The sequence below is a fragment of the Aquila chrysaetos genome, chromosome 2 (genome assembly GCF_900496995.4).
Source record: "Aquila chrysaetos chrysaetos chromosome 2, bAquChr1.4, whole genome shotgun sequence".
In the NCBI taxonomy this organism is placed as follows: Eukaryota; Metazoa; Chordata; class Aves; order Accipitriformes; family Accipitridae; genus Aquila; species Aquila chrysaetos.
The window spans coordinates 65,140,202-65,159,508 of NC_044005.1; the positions used below are offsets into that span (position 1 = coordinate 65,140,202).

The window sequence follows — 19,307 nt, forward strand, 5'->3', positions numbered from 1 at the left end:
ATGACTGTACCTGGGATTTAGCAACCTGCTGCATTAAGATCATCTAATGCTTTTACTTCTACCTTGTACTTCATAAATTACTTTAATATGTGTAAGGAATGATATAGGTGTAGGTTATCCAGTGTTTGTCTGGTTTAGGTGGTCACATGATGCCTTTTTATTCTTTATTTGCTGTGATTTCCAGTGACAGTATGATCACTGCATATTGTTCAGACTATCAGTTAAAACATACCTTAGAATAAGAGTAAGATCTTTTTCCAGTTGTATACGGATATTTTGATTGCTGCTGGAGAGAATGAACCGAAATGCATTTCTAATCCAATGCTGTAACTCTAGGTACGGAAGCTGAATTTCTGTCAATCTTCTTTACAGTGTCTAAATTTAGTGTCTTTTGTTGGGATTAAATACACTGTAAATATCTGTCTCTTTGCTGGTTATCTGTGTTTTTTCAGTCACTGCACGTACAGTTTATTCTTCTTTTCTGGCATGTTGTGGCATTAACATAAAAAGATGCTCTTTCTTATGGCTTTTGCAGAGTTTTCCATGGGCTGAGCATTTTTTCTTCTTTTTTTGAAGGTTTTCCTCTTGTTTTGAAAGTTATGTTGCTTATGACTGTAGATATATAAGACCTCTATTCTTGAGTCTGGTTGTCCTTAATTTCTTTTGGTTGAATCTGGATATTTATTCTTCACTAATGGATGTCATTATTTTACTCCTTCCTCTGCATACATCCTGTCAAGCTACTTTTTCTATTTGAAACCATTTTTCAGGGCTTGAGTTCTCTTCTGTTTCACAGCCAACACTTCACAGCCAACACTGTCTTTAAGTAGGGAATCTTAATATCTTCAAAACTGGTTTTGCCTTTAGCTCTCTAATGTTAATGTCTAATCTCACTTTAGTTTTTAGATTTTGGTTAAAGTAGTCCCGAACTTCACCATATTACTCAAAGAAACACAACTACAAAAAAGCTTGGCTTGTCTGTACAGTTTTAGTTTGCCTTGGGCCATACTGCGTCCACTGGGCCTCTGTCACTAATTCCAGTCTTTCCAACATTATTTCTAGCAATGCTGACTCACCCTTTCCTCATCTCTTTTCCTTCAAAAAGGCCATATAAAAAAACCTCTCCTTTTTTTCAGTGTCATGGTGAGCCCTATCCACACGCTCCGTTGCCATATTTGTGCAAGCTGGTTTTTTGCTGAGAATTCAGGTTTTGTGGTGCTCTGTTACTCCCTTACTGTTCTTTTTTTGCGTCTATCTGCTAATGAGTCGTTAGCTCTTCCTCAAATTTTTGTTAGGCAGAGTGTTGCCACCACGTTTCATACTGTATATTTTGGCAATGGTAGTAGGCAAAAAGTGTGTTCTAGAGCTGAATTGTGAGAACTCTTCACACAAATGTTGCAGATCCAGCTGGCATCCAAGTCAATGTGCAAACGGATTGGCTTCCTCTTCCAAATGCTTTTCTGCTTCAGCCTTTGTCCTTCTCCATCTATGCAGCTTGCTATAGCTAGATCCCTTTAGTAAAGAATGCTTTGTACTCAACTTGCAGATGCTTTATTGCAGAGAAGTGCAGTTGGTACAGCCATTGATCCTTGGTTTTTCATGATGCTAGCTCTAGTACATTAATAAGCGCTTTGAAAATTTGGCTCAGTGGGCATTGGAAGAGCCAGAGACATGGCACAGAGTGGCAATGCTTCTGGGAGTTAGATCCGAGAAGAAAATGGGAAGCAGCATATTGTAGCAACAGGATTTTATGCTTTGTCTTCTGATCTCTTTTCGCTTACAGTGAAGCATGGTAATCCAGTCTGTAGGTGCCTGATACATTGATCACACTGGGCAGATTCTCATATGGGGGGAGGGACAAGACAGAGGAGAAATAATACATTTTTGGAAGCATATGCTACCAAAAGCATATGCATCCAAGTTTTTTGAGGAGTCAAAGAGGACCTAGAATTTCCATCCAACTGTGGAAGGAATGGCTGTTTCCCGTCATGAAAAGGTGGAGGTCTTCAATGTGTTTCCCTTTGCAAAGAAGCATCACTTTGGTCTTGTCTGGATTCAGTTTGATCCATCTGTTCTTCATTTAAGAGCTAATTTCCTGTAGTTATTCTGATGTTTTATAGTGATGATAGTTGCATCAGAAAATGAGATAAATAGTAGATTGTCAGCAACATACTGTTAGCAATTGAACACATGCCATATCACTCTCTCTCTCAGCAGTCTCATGTAGATAGATGTAGACTGTATGGATCCCTGTGGGATCCTGAAGGTGAGGACCTTGGAGGAAGGGGTTCGTATGCACCACCTTTTTTTGAATTACATGTAGAACACAAGATGCAGTACTACTGTGTTGCTGGGACTGTGTAATAGAGGATTCAGGTGTCTGAATTGGAATTTGGAGATTACAGCTCCATGGTTGGTGCAAGTTTTATAAATTCCTCCAGGAAGTTGTCATAATTTCCATCTGTAGTTTGTGTACCACTAGGAGCCCTGGTTCCTCTAGTCCTTTGCCTCACAGTGCATATGGATATACTCAAACATTTTCATTTCTTGGTGGAACATCTTCTGCATCTGACATTGAGACCACAGGACCCTTCCTCTGTTTTTTCTTTGCTTTTTTTTTTTTTAAAAACTTCAGATATTTATCTTGGCCTGTTACTATTGGCTCTTCTGAAGGGTAGCTGTGCTAGGATAGGATTGAGATGGTATTGAATCATGCTTTGGTGATGTAAAAGTGTCCAGGTGTTTCATATGCAAGGACAGCACAGATGTGTTCTTTTTCTAACAGGAAACTTTGTATTCGGCAGCAAGAACTTCAGATAGTTTTATTCTTATCGTTTGTTTAATGATGTTACTGTCTAAGCAATTGGCTGCAAATACCAGCTTGTGGTGTTTATTCTAATGTGTGGTGTTCCGGGAGGGTGACTCCTCACCATAATGATACCAAGGACTTAGAAAAGTAACACATAATGGCATGCAAGGTTTTGGGCAGCCTGGTTTGCTTGGGTTTTTTTAGATTCCCATGTCCTAGAAGCATTGTACCGTGTAGTCTGTATGATTTGAATGCTTGGCGCTTACACAGATTGTAAGAGCAGGCAAGTAGTGTTGGAGTGACAGTCTGTGGTTTGAATACTGGGGTGGTTTCATCCAAGTTTTTAAAACTCTTCCGCTGACATGAAAAAGCAGCAGACTGTTACAGGGTGGCATACACCAGAGATGGGGAGGTAATAGCAGGAGTGGAGAGCTATGGGTTCTCCAGCAAAAAGTGAGGCAAAAGCGTTGGTAGGTTCAAAACCGAAACAGAACCTCCTCATATCCCTAAGATTGTGAACAACTTGTCTTCTTAGTTTTGACTAATTTTCATTTCTGAAGGCAACACTTTCTGCATCTGACACTGAGACCACAGGACCCTTCCTTTTCTTATAATCAAATAGTCAGGGGGAATGTGTAGATCAGGATGAGGCTGATATTTTTTTCAGGACTATTGATAATACCTCATGTTACTGTGGTAGTTAAATATGAAGATTAATCGATATCCTTTGTTTCTGATGTTTTGTATAACATAAAAGTAATTTGGTAGGACTTAATTATGGAGGCAGATGCTTTGCATGTCAAGTCAAGGTGTCTGGATGGAAATTCTGAGGGTAACCACAGGAAAGACTAATGCTTTCAAAATATGTGGATGAGCCTTACCTGTCAAATAGACCAAAGCAAATCCCTATATTCAGATGCTTTCACTGCAGGCAGGATATTTGAAATGCAAATATTAGAGCAGAGGCCTATCTCTATTAAAGACAAAATTTGAAGAAATGACCTCATTAAGAAGTAATTTCACATTACAAAACATTAATTATACTTGGCCAATCTCTGTCTGCTATGGACTGCAAGTAGTGTAGTCAGCACAGTTCTAATGTCAGTGATTCGTTTTCATGTGTTATGTGTACATGGATACATACACATTGTCTGCATTGCCAAAAAACCTAAGCCTCTTCAACCAACAAGTTTGTTGTTTATCAGGTGCAAAAAAAATTTTACTGTAGAACAGACATGAATTAGTTTGTCTGTTCTGCAGATTTATCTGTGGCTTTTCAAAGATTCATCCTATTTCACTTATTTCAGTGATTTATCAAGTTTATCCTTCTGCCCCTGACTTTTATCTGAAAGCATTTCAGTGTACTAAGCTGTGATATGCTCAGGTTGTGGTGCAGTTCATTCCTAAAAAATGTTAAGACTGTCACAGCTTATGTCAATATATGTGTGATTATAGAGCAAGGTATTGTTGCTAAAGCTGGGTGAACAATTTATTATTAATATAATTCATTAAGGATGAGTCTTTACGTTTAGATGGAGTATGGGGGGTAATGTGTGAATGAATATGTTGCCTCCTTGACTGCATAAGTGAAGTATTATTCTTCCCTTGCTCTCCTACTTCTCTGCTGATTAACACAAAGAAGAGAAAAGCCATGAATCCTTCCCCTTTTCCTCCAGGTAGGTAGGTCAGGAAGAAACCCTTGCTTTGCTCTCTTTTAATAAATCATTGTCAGAATAGGTTCCGTATGACTACATGAAAGCTGGAGAGCTCGTTTCTTACTCCCCCCCTGGTATCAGCAGACATGCAGATGTGTGCAGAGGGGTGCAGTCCAATGCATATGCCCTTGTTATGCTTAGTAAGACATTGTGAATGATGCCAGTTTTCCTTACTTTTATGTACTCATTAGAAAGTTTGAAGATGCTAATACTGAACTTCACAAACTGCCGTTATACCTAGCTCCCCATAGAAAACCTGTAGTATTTTGTGAGTGGGGCACAGACTGTTTAAATCACAGGATTTGTATTTATTTAGCTGTTTTCTCTGACTGGTAGACTCTTTCAGTATAAGAAACTTCAAACAGAGGAATGAACACTCACAAGACTCATAGAAGAAGAAAAATTCAAAAATTTATAACAATTGCCTGAAACCTTGGAAAAATGAATAATATAACCTTAAAGATGAAGTGTTTTCTGTAAAAAAAAAAAAAAGTTGTTCAATTTATTTAGTCATCTATGTAGGCTGTTATGTGCACCCCCACACATGCATGAACGCACACACACATATACACACATGGTAAGTTTGTAGTTCTAGAGTTTTGAGGAAAATGTATTCCATTTACTGCTTAGCTATGTGACCAATGCAGAACTGTAATATAAATCTCAGAAATTTCCATCCCATCATTTTTTATTACTGAAGAAAGTAGATCAGGATGATAACAGTTGGATGCAAAAAACAATTTTATTTTCAGTATAAAAATAGTGCTATTGTTTAGTAAGCTATACTACTTAAATGTATTAGGGGGACATACTGGCTTGCCCTGGATGTTTTTTTTTTCTTTTCCTTAAAAATATCTTTTGTTTCCACCCCCCACTAAGAAAGAAGGAATGTTTCCCATTAAGATATGAAGTGAGTTTTTTTTTCACTTTTGCCTTTTATATAGGGATACTGAATATAAAGGACTACAGCTCTCCCTGGATCAGGTCACTGCTACCAAGCCGGCATTCTCATACGCAAATTCAACTCCGACCATAACGGATAATAGAAAGGGAAGCAAATCTCGCCTCTCGAGCGCAAAGTCAAAATCAAGGACATCACCATACCCACAGGTAGTTGTCTTTGAAAACCGAAATTAAATCTTTTTGAATATCTTGATTTTGACTGCTATTTCACCCAAGTAATTAAAATGGGCCAAAGAATATGTTACTCAAAGAGAATAAAGGACAACAGGTTATAAGATCTTGAGACAGGAATATGTTTCTTTAAACTGTTTCTAAAAAGCTGGAAACATTTATGTTTCAGCGTGCATATTAAATCACCATCAACAACAATAAGAGTACAGGGCTCAGAGTTAATAGGAGTGGGCAGAAGGACAAGTGAAAATGTTGGTTTTGAAATACTTGGTTTGATAGGATTGTGAGTTTTGCCATTTGAGAAAGCTTGCTTTTTCTTACTTACTCTTTAATGATTCCAACTTATCTACACAGCTGCCAGACGTTTGACAGCAGTTTAATACTGAAATCTTAGGAGGAGTGAGTTTTGAGGAGGGAAAGCAACAAGCTAACTTGCTGAACTGGAACAAGAAAGCTTTTCTATGTACAAAGCTTTGTAAGGAAGAAAGCACTAGGAGGCAGCCATTGGCGTCAGTAGACTTTAATTTCATAGATTTCATTTCAGACCTAACGTGTAAGGAACATGCCTCCACTTGGGGAATGGACCAGATGTGATTGGGTCTCTGAACTGGTGCTTACCTAGTACATTTATGCAACTGATTTCTGCAGACAATACCACAGCACTTGCATGCTTACATTGTCAACCCTTTAGCTCAAATAAATCTGTTTGTCGAAATAACCATTATGCTTACTAAATAATGATGCAAGTCTTACTGCCCTTATGCCACCACACAGGGGATATAAATGTATGAATTCATGATGTAACATTGAAGAGCTATGTATTTTTAAACACAGGTCAATATTTAACTGATAATGACCTTGATGACTACAGTTTCTCTGCAGGCACAATGTTTTCTAAACTGACCTCTAAGAGTGTACAATGTGAGCCCAAGTGTCTGCATCACTTCCGTGTTTTCTTTCTTTTTCCCCTCAGAAGTACCAAGGGTAAGAATTGCAGTTAAATGACACCTGCTTTTGGCACAGGGAATATTTAACCGAACAATTGTAAAACAAATTGTAATAAAACTGCTTTAAAGAATTGGGAAAGATACTACAATTAATTCTAAATTGGATTTTTAAGGTTACCATCTTTGATTTACTGAAATTACTCTTCATCTCCCCTTACACAGTCCTTTCAGAAGTCCTCATTTGCTAGCAGGACAATCGCAGCTGAAGACCTGTTAACCTCCCACATCAATTTGCTTTCTGAAAGTGTGACTTTCATCAGTGCCTCCTTATTCTCTCTGTCACCAGAAAAAATCCTGAACTAGCAGTGCAGCGTTGAGACTGTTGGTTTATCAGGGATTGTTGTCTGAAAGCTCAGGATATTTAGTCTTCAGTTTCATTTTACATCCTCCTTACCAGCTGCCTGGTAGTAAAGTCACAGATTTCATCATTCAGAAAGAAGCAGCCGTGCTAGTTGCCAGTATCTTGAAAAATGGTCATACCGTTCATTGTAGCACATCACCACAAGCAACGCTGGCAGCTTGGCTTTGCATCCCTCTCATCCTTCTCCACCACTGAATAAACTGTTGAAAGACTAAGAAAAGCTGTTGTGAAGAACATGCAGCAGGTGGTATGGCCTGTGTCCCTCAGTCTCCAGCCCACGTAATTTGCCAGTCAGTTGCGGAGAATTACGAGTGCGACTCAAAAGCCATGGCTGAAACGTGAAGTCACGGGTTTTGGCTTACACAGGAGCTTGCATTTTGGTGGAGGAAGGAAGCAGGAGGTTTATTAGTAAAATAATGGCAGTGGGCAAAGTATTTCTTAAAGTTAAGAGCACCTAGACAATTTTAAATGTACATGCTTTCTTTCCTTTTTTTTTTTTTCTCTTTTCCCATTGCCATTTACTTTGCTTCAGTCTTGACGAGAAAAGGGAATCATATGCTTTATTGGGTGATGACTGAGAATCCTCTCCCTTGCCAGCTGTGTGCCCCTAGGATAGCTACATGAGACGTGAACTGTGTGAAAACCATGTTAATAAATTTCAGCTGAACGTTTACTACTAGGGCAAAACGTGAACGTTTTGGTCACCTAAGACAGGGTTAATGTTTTTTTCCTCAAAACTTATGCAAAAGCAGGCATAGTGTAATATGGCGCTTGTAGACTCTTTAAGAAAAAACTGAGTTCATTAAATTAAGAGGCATTGGTCAGTATCTGATTAACACTGACTGATGTTAGTACAGTGGGCTAGTGGGTTCTCTGAAACCAGCCCCAGGCAGGGGAAGGGCAAGCAGAGAGGAGAGCAGCCCTAAATTCATGACACAGCTGTAGTATTTGCCCAGATACTTTGAACAGTGTTTTTCTAGTCCTGTCCTTCCAGAGAGGTGGAGAGCTGAAAGAGGAGGCAAAAAACCAGGAGAGACGAGGACTTGATAGAGATTTGCAGAAAAAGGAAAGTGTGAGTTGGTTAAAAGATGCCTCTAGTCTTCTCCCATAATAATAATCATTGTGAGGGGCTCCCAAAATCTAGCCCTGGACCTCATTTATTTTGTGTTCCGAAAAGCTAGCCCTGGACTTCATTTATTCTGTACACAGGAAATAGCAACAAGTTTGGAAAAACATTTTAATTGTGATCATCTGAACAACAGCTTTGGAGTTTAATCTCCCATTAATGATGATTGTTTAAAGAAAATACTTAAAATTGTCTGTTGTCTGCCTCTAATGGAAATGTTTTATGGTCAGATCTGGATAAACATTTATTGCTTCATATCTCATCTTAGTTCTTGGATAAAGATTATATATGTATAAAACAAACGCACGCATACAAGTAAGGATGTACCCAAGAGCTGTTGGATGGAGGCTTTGGTGTGTGTTACAGCATGCATGAATTTTTGAAAGTAAGAGCCTTCTCTAGTAGATGTATATTAATACACCTGATTTTGGAGGTAAATTGATTTTATAGCTCCTTTAAACAGATAATCTGGATTAATTCTGCAATCCACCTCTATTTGGGCATATCACCCTATGGGTAAAGATAACAGGTTGAATTCTAGTCAGCCTTTTTTTGTTGTTTTGTTGTTTCATTTCTTCCTGTAGCCCAAAGCTTTGGCAGCTTCCAGTGTATTCAAAAGCAAAGCAAACCCCTCTTTTTATAGTAAACATAACTCCTGATCTGCTGAAGAGTCACCAGCAGTGGGGGTTATTTTAATGGACATGCTGTATTACTTTAATCTAAGCCTTTCACCATCTGTTCTGCCTATAACAGTGAATGCAAAAAGAACATATTTTACATTTCAGGATTACATTAGTAAAAAGTAAGATAAAAGTGATTTAAAAGCATGCATATGTTCTTAGTACAATGCAGCCCGCATCTGTGATGTTTTTTTCTCATGGTTAAGACACAAATCAAGAGGAAAGCTGTTAATGCTGATGTAGTGAAAGTTTTTCATGGAAAAGAGAACTCTGAGAGGGTTTCACTATATATTTAATGTTTATAATGATAAAAACCTGAGTAGGCTGCCAGAAAATTAGATATCTGTAACTTCTATTGTTTGAACATCTGGCACGGTGTGTGGAGCAGGCTGCTGTTGCTGCATATGGCAGGATGAGTGCTCAGGCCAGTGAGACACCTGTAGGAATGGAAGGTCAGGCAAAAGAAAATCACCTGAGAAATATTAAATTGTCTACTGGCCTAATGCACTTCCATGGGCTCTCGTAAAGTAAGCTTTTCTTAGATATGGAATTTCTATTTTCCTATTTCCTTGCCCCTTCAGCCCTCCTGAAGATTTTCTTGGAGTGAATACAGCATCAGTGATGGCCTATAGCCCCTTTCTATGTCTGTGCTAATCCCACTGGTGTGCTCTCACTGTGATGGGACGCTAGATTGGCACTCTGGAAGAAATTTCTAGTACCTGGAGGTGGCAATTCAGTTTCCAGGAACCAGCTGGAGGACCATCTGATTTATTTATTGTTATTGTTTATGCCGGAAGACAATTCAGAGATCACCTGAAGGGATTTCAGATGTTGCCTGTCTGAAGTTCTTTATCACGTTTAACTTCTGTCTGCTGGTTAAACTTTGTCAAAAATACCCCAAAATAATAAATTCTGCCTGATAGGAGTCAGAAGGCAAAAATTAGCAGAAAGGAAAACATTTTTGGTGAGGCAGGACTGGGATTGAAAAAAAAAATTATATTTTCACTAATTTTAATTGGCCATAATTTCCAGTAGAGCTGATTCCGTTTTCCATGGTCTTTCATCACTTGACATATGGGAGCCTAATTCTGACTTGAGAGATAGTGTTTCCACTCCCATTTCAGTAAAGCAGTATCTTTGATCATCCTTTCATTTCCCCCCCCGTCAACATGTCACACATGCCCGTATTTGGAGACTCCACCTGTCAACATCAGATTCCCAGAAGAGGCAGTGGTAGGACTGCAGCAGTAGAGGCAGCCTGATGATGCCAAATAGAGATGTGATTAGCTTTAAAGGGAATTTGACGTATTTTTGGCCTATGTCTGCTTATGTTGTACCTTAACAGTAGGCAGTCATAATCAAACCTTGGTAGACAATGTGGGCCACAAGCAATTCAGTGTGTTAATTTAATTCTGCCCATGGCCTAGCAGCTGCTACGGGTCAGATCTCAATCATCATTTACATCAAGTACAAAGAATATGCATGAAGTATGGTTGGTCTTGACTACATGGTTATAAGACATTACATGGTGCATTTCTGATGTACCGAACATGTACCCTTTGAAATGTTTTCACCTTCTTTAAGAAAAGTGCACAAAGGCCTGTGCAATTGAATCCTCTGTGGTTAGGTTCAGGATAAAAAAAAAATTGAGTAAGTTTTCAGTTAAATGGAGAAATTCCCTTCAAGAGAAGCTGTGTTGGACACTGAGGTGTCCTTACAAACAAAGAACTAATAGAAGAATAGCTATTGGGGCTAAATGAAATGAAGAATTTTCAGTTTGAAAGAATCTCTGGCATTTATTATCATCATAAATTGTCCAAAAAAATGAAATTTCATTATAATATAATTAGAAATTAATTTTCCTTGTCCTCCTTATGAAAGAAATACGTACTATGAGTTTTGTTTTTAATAAGAAAATAAATGAACTTTTAACTTTTTTATACTTACACTTATGCTTATACTATCCTATATTTCAGCTTAACTTTAAAAAAAAAGTTTTTTTAATTAAAAAATCTAGTTTATAACAGTCAAATCCCCCAAAAGCACTAAAAATAATTCTAAAATTAAGAACAGGTACAAAAGTAGTTTTCTTTTTGTGCATTTTCATTTTAACTAAAATTTAACAGTCAAAATCTTGTTATAATTTCTGATTTTTTCACTGGAAACAATTGTAACTATATATTTTTGTCAAAAAGTTTACAATAATTCAGTCACTATTTATGAAGATAACTTTGTGACTAAGCAGTTTAAAGACATTAGATCTGAAAGGAAAATAGAAGAGTTAGATGTTCCAGTTGGTCACGTAACTTTGTGATGGCTGAATAAAGTTCCTAGTTACTGGTATTTAAAAGAACTCTTCTGTGGCTCTGTAACTGTCTTACCTCCATGCAAAACCAGATTTATCATTTCATCTCTAAAACCTTGCGATGAGTATGGTGGTACTAACTTGCCGACCTCCTCCATATCTATTGGTAGGCTTTTTGCCTACAGGTGTTCTTCTGACAACTAACAACAAAATAGAATCGAGCTCCTCGAAGCCATGACCCTTTCTTTCTTTCTTTTGAATAACCTATCGTGTTAACAAACAGTATTCACAAATATAAACTGGAATACTGAAGAAATACCCAATTAAATGCCAAAACCACTACTGATGTTGCACAGATGGTTTAAGTTTCTGTAAGTCAAACATCTGGTCAGTACTTTCGATTGGTAAGTGCATAAAACCTTGATCCTGGCTGATAATGAGGAGTTTCATAGCAACTCAATCTAATGAAAGGGAAGGTAAGCTTATGTTTTCAGGAGAGAGGCCCTAATGCCTATTAAAAGAAAAGGCAGAGTGGGCATCTGGAAGGTGAGTGATGGAATGAGAGAATTCCAATGTTTCATGTTGTAATGCATTGATTTGTGACATGAGTGCAGTACTGAAGAGGTGAGCATGTACAGCTTTGGTCTCATCCCAATCCGTAATCATGGGTGAAATTGATTTAAAGATGTTCCATGAAGTTCGACAGTTCCAATAAATAAAAAGATTTAAAAATGAGATAGCTAAATCCTAGGAGGTTTAATAAGCATTCTTTTTATTTCTTTTCTTTCCCAAAAAGTATCTAAAAGTTTGAAACATTCATTATGAATATCTAGAAATCTGTGACATTTAACTTAACCCTTACTTCTCTCTAAACAAATGCCCATGCTCCTATTCTGTGTGCTTTTCCAACTGCCTGCTAGTTGCCGCTTCTGTGTTGGGAGGGCCCTGCTTAAGGGAGGGTGCCAAATGCCCACTCCGCCTGCTTTGGATAGCAGTCACCTTTTCTGGCGAATAGTTTCTGGATTTTCCTTGTTCCCACACTGCAAGAGAGCTGTGATTTTTAGCTTCCTACTGATCTGCCATCACTTTGGAGCTTCACTCTGTAGTAGTGTTGGTAGTCCCAGGACCTACAGGAGGCTTCTTTTCCCTACTAATAGGAGGAAAGAAGTTCAAAGATACCACTCCAGGTAAGAAAAAAAAATCCAAGAACAAACAAAATATGAGGAAAAGAGAGGGAACTCCTAGGAAAAGAACTTGAAATACGTTCAGTTTCAATTTGACATGCAAGAATGCTCCAGGAGCGACGTTATTTCAGTCCCTTTCGAAAGCATTTTGCCAAGGAGCATTGGAGCACCATTGCTGAGCATAAGCACCAGCTTTCAAAGCAATAAGAAAAACCTGGACATATGAAAAAAATATTGAATTGCAACATTGACGTTTCTGAGCCTAATATTACACATCATAAAGGAGATGGCTGTTAAGGGTCGACACGGGATGTTTTAGACTTTCATGAGGTCTGTCCTGTCATCTGTGAGCTCATTACAGAGTGTTGTACAGGAAAGGACTAGGAGTCCAATCAGAAGGTGCAGAGGTGGGCACACTCACGAAAAAACACCCTATCACATGCATACTCTGTCTTTTCAGTGCAGTTACTTGCAGATTTCACCCAGGCATAGTAATTTCCCCACTGCTTCTCCTGTTTTGCAGTATTCTGGATTTCACACCGAGAGATCCGAGTCTGACCACGAGAGCCAGTGGGGCGGGAGCCCCCTGACCGATACGGCTTCTCCCCAGCTGCTGGAGCCGGCGGACAGACCGAGCTCCCAGCACCACGACGTCTCCTGTGCCTACAGACAGTACTCGGACCGCAGTGCTCTCTGCTACGGTTTTGCGCTCGACCACTCCAGGCTGACCGATGACAGACACTTCCATACTCAGGCCTGCGAAGGAGGCAGATGTGAAGCTGGCCGGTATTTTCTTGGCACGCCGCAGCCGGGAAGGGAGAGCTGGTGGGGTTCTCGTTCAGCATTGCCTCTGACTAAGTCGTCCCCTGAGAGCAGAGAAGCGTATGAAAACAGTATGCCCCACATAACGTCGGTGCACAGGATTCATGGTAAGAGATAACAAGGATTTGCAGAAGTGGCACCATCTCAGATAAAGCAACATGACATAAACGTGCAGCTGTTTATGTGAGAGACAGAAAATGAGAGAGACTCTTGATGTATGTTCTTGTCTCAGAGATTGCATCTATGGAGATGAGGAATACTTGAAATTCAAGTTGAGTTTGACAGTCTGGCTTATATGCAGCAAAATAGAATTTTGTTCCATATTTTTTAATCTGTGAAACTAAGGTGGAAATATCTGACTGGTGAGGTTTTAAGGATGATCTTAAAAATATAACCAAAATGATACACTTGATAGAAATGTGTTAGTTATTTGACTTAAGGTCAAACTACTTTGGATGGAATATATTTAACAAAAAATTAGAGCTAGATCCAAGGTCGATATTAAAAAATCTTTAAAGTCTTTGGAGAAATTGTTCTCCAAATGACTTTTTTCTCTGCACTGGTTATTACTAGATTCTGTAAGGTTTGCTGTTTATTTTTATTTGAAATGGGCAATTCAAATTAACATTTTCTTTTGGTTTCAGACATTTATCTCCAGCTATAATTTTTAGCCAATCTGAGTCTTTCCATCCTTTCAGCACCAAGCTTGAAGCCTTGCTTGGTGTCTGGCAGGTTGCAAATTCAGTGCATTAGCGCATCTTCGAGGGTGAAGCTAACAAAAAAAAACCTCAGTGAAAGGCTGATCTTGGGTTTCAAAAAATCCAAAGGTCCTTAGGTTTAAAGGGTAGGCTGAGAGTTGAAAGACTGCAACTGACCCAAAAGTCAGAGTTCAAGGTTGTAAGGATAGATACAGCATAAAAAAAAAAAAAAAATCTTTTCTATTAAAATAATCTGTCAAAACATAGGTTGTATTACAGAACTCATAAAAGCTAATTACATCAGTACCATTCCATTGACTTGCAGAATGAAGTTTTGGAAATCAAAAAGAACTGTACTATTTTACTCCACTCTGAGGAAAATTATGTTGAGATTAGAAAAATGGTTAAATAGCAAGTTCTGGGAAATAGAGTCAGGAAAAATGAGGAAAGAAAAGGAGCCCTAAATTTTGCTGATGAGGACTGTTCTCCACTTTTCCAGTGAGAGCACACCTCCTTCCTTGTGTCTGTTCTGTATTTCTGTCATACTTGTGTTTCTCTAGCTTTTTCTTCTCCAGAAAAGAAGATTGAGAAATGTATGATAATTTTGCTGGCAAATTTTATGCATGATAATTCTTGCTGAGCATAGAAAGATAATAATGTAGAAATATCATATGGAGGTACAAATACAAAAGTGTTAAATATTTATTCCATACTTTCATCAAGGATAATCAATGCAAATGGATAATATAATTTGATTTTAGTTTGTTCCTTGATTTTGCTGTAATTCCTGGTGCTGCAGTTATTTTCTTTATTGTATCAAGTCTTGTGTGTTTCATTAGGCCTTCAGTCTGCATGTAGCTTTGGTGGTAAAACCTGACATGTTGGTCTTAGCTGAGGAGAGGAACATCTCATCTTCCCTTACAAATGTGCCATTTTCATTTAGATTTAGGCAGTTTCAAACCTTGGCCTTTCACAAATTAAACTCCTTTTGACAATACGATTTGAACATTTCTGTCAGGGCAGTTTCTATGGGCAGAAAATATTTTCTTTCTTTTCTGTTCTTTTAATGTGTCTTCCTGTAGTTCTGGCTCGGAGTCACCTCACAATAATGACAATTAGCTGACTAGTATGGCAGGCCCTGGATATTGCGTATGAACCCACGTGTTTCTGGTCACACTCAGGAAGTCTGGGACACTGCAGATGTGGTCTGTGCAGTGAGACAAACTGAGCACACGGTTTAGAGCCATGGCCGACCAGCTTCCCAGTGTGTCGTGGTGTGCCGGCTGTACCACGTGCTCTGGTGGCTGGAGCTCCCTTCCACCTCCAGGCCCTGGCATTTTCGGTAGATTTATGCTCATGAGATACTCCACAATGCAGTATTTCCACTGGCAAATGGCAGGATACGTTTATTATAAAAGCCCATCACTGATTTTTGTCATGAACTCTGCAACACAGCGGTAGGTCTACCACCCAAACAGATCTGTCTGCCTCGACCCAACACAGAGCAAGGGGAACTACCTGTGCTAGTCTGAAAATGGGTTTCCTTTGAAGAGTCCTGTCAACCAACGTAACAGTCCTCATGCCCAAAGAGGACTTTGTATGTGCTGAGGCAAAGGCATCATTACGTAATTTGTGCAAGTCCAACACATGCCCTCTTGCAGGCACGTATCTCAGCAAATCCTTTATCGAGCCCTTCATTATAGTGTGGCATTAGCTGGCTGTTCACGTCTGGGGGCCACTCACTTTCTTCCTAGTGAGTATTGACAGGTCTGATTCTGTCTGTCCTTTCAGCTACAAGCAAACTGAACACCTTCTCTGATATGTCTATGGGCCTTATTTTTTAAAGAGCAGTAAGAACATAGTTATATTTTCCCATTCTAAAAGTTTTATACAGCAAATATTTATGCATTGGGATACGACATCACATTTTTACAGTAACCTTGTCTAACAGCCATGGGTTCTTATGCTTCTAAAGAAGAACTGCTTCATTACTTGTGTTTATTTATTGTTGTGTAAGCTGTGTAAAGTCACTACAGGGCCACAAACTATTCCACAATGCTGTCTCTATGTTTTAGCTCCTGGAAAGGCCTAAGAAGACATGTTGGAATGATGTCCATTTGTAATTCCTTGAGATTTTTGGTTTCACCATGGTCCCAGTTCACTCGGACTTTGTTGATGCGAAGAGGTAGTGAGGGGTGAGAGGCCTGAACTTCGGTGTGGAGGGCATTTTGAAATGCCCTAGGGTACCCTGCCCGGCCTCTAGCTGCTCCAGAAGACACAGAGTTCCTGTAGAGTTGGTGCCATACCTGCTGGGCCTGTGCACATGCTTGGTTACCCCAGAGTGTCTCAGGTGGCACTGGATGTCTGTGTTGAGGTGCTTAGATCTCTTCTTTGTATATTTTCAGCTGTGTTACTTGTTCCATGTGCAGAGACTGGAAACTAGAGGTTGTCACTGAAAAGCAAGGGCTCTACCATGGCCAGTTTTGGTGAATTTGTTACGAGTCACTTGCCTCTGTCTCGGTTTTCTGCCTGTAAAATAAGGTTCAGTGCACTTGTTCTTCAAGATTGCTTGCCTCCTTCAACCTCAATGCTTCTCCCCTTTCTCTCTTTCCTAGGGAGAGGACATTGGGATGAGGACAGTGTCGTTAGCTCACCTGATCCTGGCTCTGCCAGTGAATCAGGTGACCGATACCGTACTGAGCAATACCAGAGCAGTCCGCATGAGCCCAGCAAAATTGAAACTCTAATAAGAGCCACCCAGCAAATGATTAAAGAGGAAGAAAACAGACTACAGCTGCGGAAAACGACCCCTGATCCACTGGTCTCCATTAATGGCACAGGGAAGAAGCACACTATCTGTTTTGCAAACTATCCTCAGCAGCAGTTGGCAGGAGATGTCTGCCGCGTCCCGACGGTTGCCAGCACTCCTCCCTGTGAACACATCCAGCAACGAGATGCAAAGATTATGAGCCCACGTGAAAATGACTATGACAACAGCCCCACAACACTGTCTAGGATAAGCAGCCCCAATTCTGACCGAATATCAAAATCTAGTTTGGTACTAGCTAAAGACTACCTGCATTCAGACATGTCCCCTCATCAAACCCCAGGGGACCACCCAGCAGCCTCTCCAAATTATTACAGCTCCCACAGGCAGTACTTTGATAAGCATGCTTACACATTAACTGGATATGCCCTGGAGCATCTATATGACACTGAAACCATTAGGAACTATTCACTAGGCTGTAATGGATCACACTTTGATGTGACTTCTCACTTAAGGATGCAGCAAGATCCAGCACAAGGACACAAGGGAACATCTGTTATAATAACCAATGGAAGCTGACACTTTTTTTCTAAAAACTTTTGTCCTTTAAAAAATAACCTTTGAGATCTAATTGGAAGATATTATATGTTTCCATGCCCTTGTCGTTACCAGCATTTGATATACCACAGTGCACTAGAAAGAATAACCTAAGGTTTGGGGGGATTAAGTTAGTTAACACACATTACTTTTAAAAAATAAAAATGCACTGGCATGCAGGGTTAGAGTGAATAGATCTAAACTCAAGGTTCGTGCCATGCAAGGTGAAAAGGATGGAAGAGGTCTAGGCAGGGAGTGCTTGGGGCAGGCTAGCAGAGCAATTTATGCACATTGTGTAAGAGGTGGTTGTTTGGAAATGCTGCCTAGGGCAGACCTTCTGAACTGCATGTGCCCCACAGGTCCCAGCCAACAAAACTGCTGTGCACCCTTTTTACGCAGAAAGTTGGAATGTGTTCCTTCAAAATACACGTCAAAATGTGTACTTCTGGTGATCTGTGTATTCCCTAATGGCCAAGTGTGTTATGCTGCTCCATGGTATAAAGCATCCATGGCTAACCAATACAAAATCAAAAAGGGGAGAAAGAAGAGAGAACTCCTCGAATTGTTATTTCCTTGTGTACTCACATGCACAGCTATTTACATATGCTTGATTTGAAAGGAGTCAAATGAGCAGTATCCTTATGATTAGTACGATCAAATATTTACTTCTGTATTTAAAAGAAAGAGGGCCTTTCTCAGTGTAGTTTTGAGAAATACATAGGGCTTGGTTGTCTTGATGTAGAGATGGGAGATTGTCCTCATATTTTTGAAACGTTGCACAAGGTGGGTAGTGGAGTGAAATGGAAGAAAATTGTCAAGAGAAACAGGGAGTATAGGCTGGAATTAGGAGTGGTCCAAGATAAAAACATTTAACCGTATGGCTATGTATACCATTTACTAATAATTGTAAGGAAAAGTGGTTCTAAATGGCCAAATAATTAAGAATTAATTTGAAACACAGAAGGAACTCAGTAGAATCATAGAAATTTTGATGTAAAATACAAAGGCAATTGTGTAAGTGTAAAAATATGAGAGGCGAGAATAGACAAAAACTGTATGGTGGTTTGTCCTACTTCTGATAAAGTTTTGGAGTAAATTAAGAAAGTAGAGAAAATTGAAACTACTCTGTCTGACATACAGTAAAGTAATAGGTATGACTTTGAAAAAGACATATGCATTCTTTTCTTGCTTGCAGCAGAAAATTTAATGAATATCAGAACATATTAAGGATATCAAAATCAGTCATATGTACATAAAAAAGTACTGAGGGAAATCAGGGTTCCAAGAAATTCGATTGTATTAAGAATGCTGATATTATCAGGGCCTGTCCTGGAGTTATAGAAGACATCAAAAGAGGCAGAGAAACTTTTTGCAATTTTTAATAATCTCATGAACAAAGAGACACTAATTGATTGGAAAAGAGTAAATAAAAAACATATGCTAAAAAAAGTAAAATAGAGCATTTGTAGGCACAATTGCTAGACCTGTCCTTCTTTGTATGGCATTTGTATGAAGTCTCAAAGTTGACTGCAACGGGAGCAGGACCACCGCTCCCTATTATACCAATGTGGAGGTAAGGGGACTTGAGGTTGTTACTAAAATGAGATTAGCACTAAGTCTAGCTTCATTTGTAACATTAAGAAGCTCGACATATGGGACTGAGTCATCAATGGGACTAAATATAAACCAGCATGCTATGGGTGGGTTAAAAATATCTATTTTCAAATAAAACTAATCAGAAGCAAAAGCTAAATAATAACATTATAAGCCACGTAAGTAGAGATGTACTTGAAAGCAGAGGAAATTACCTCTCTGAACTTGGAATATTGTGTATAGTCCTGATCATTCCAAGGCAGATTGTGAATCTTGAATTGAGTAGTACCTTACTCCATAAGCAATCTTTGTTGACTGCAGTGTGATCACTCCTGGTGAAATGTACGTTGAACACAAGGAAGAGCAACACAGTCTGGTCTTTATTATCTAAAGCTTATAATAGAAAAGGTGGAGCAGAGCTCAGCAAAAGATAAAGAGACTGAAAGATCTAATAAAAACTTTAAATAAACTGGGTCTGTCATCTTTGTAAGGGAAAAGAGTAAGGGGGA

The 19,307-nt window shown here is 39.1% G+C and overlaps 1 protein-coding gene across 1 annotated transcript in view; it reads left to right on the plus strand.

Moving 5' to 3' along the window:
• SIM1 (SIM bHLH transcription factor 1) overlaps nt 1-18,238 on the plus strand; it is a 50,237-nt gene extending 31,999 nt beyond the window's left edge. The window contains exons 10-12 of the mRNA XM_029996605.2: nt 5,469-5,634; nt 12,845-13,250; nt 16,457-18,238. Of these exons, the coding sequence (XP_029852465.1) occupies nt 5,469-5,634; nt 12,845-13,250; nt 16,457-17,187 (1,303 nt within the window). The 3' untranslated portion in view covers nt 17,188-18,238. The remainder of the gene's footprint in view (nt 1-5,468; nt 5,635-12,844; nt 13,251-16,456) is intronic.
• The last annotated feature ends 1,069 nt before the right edge of the window (nt 18,239-19,307 follow it).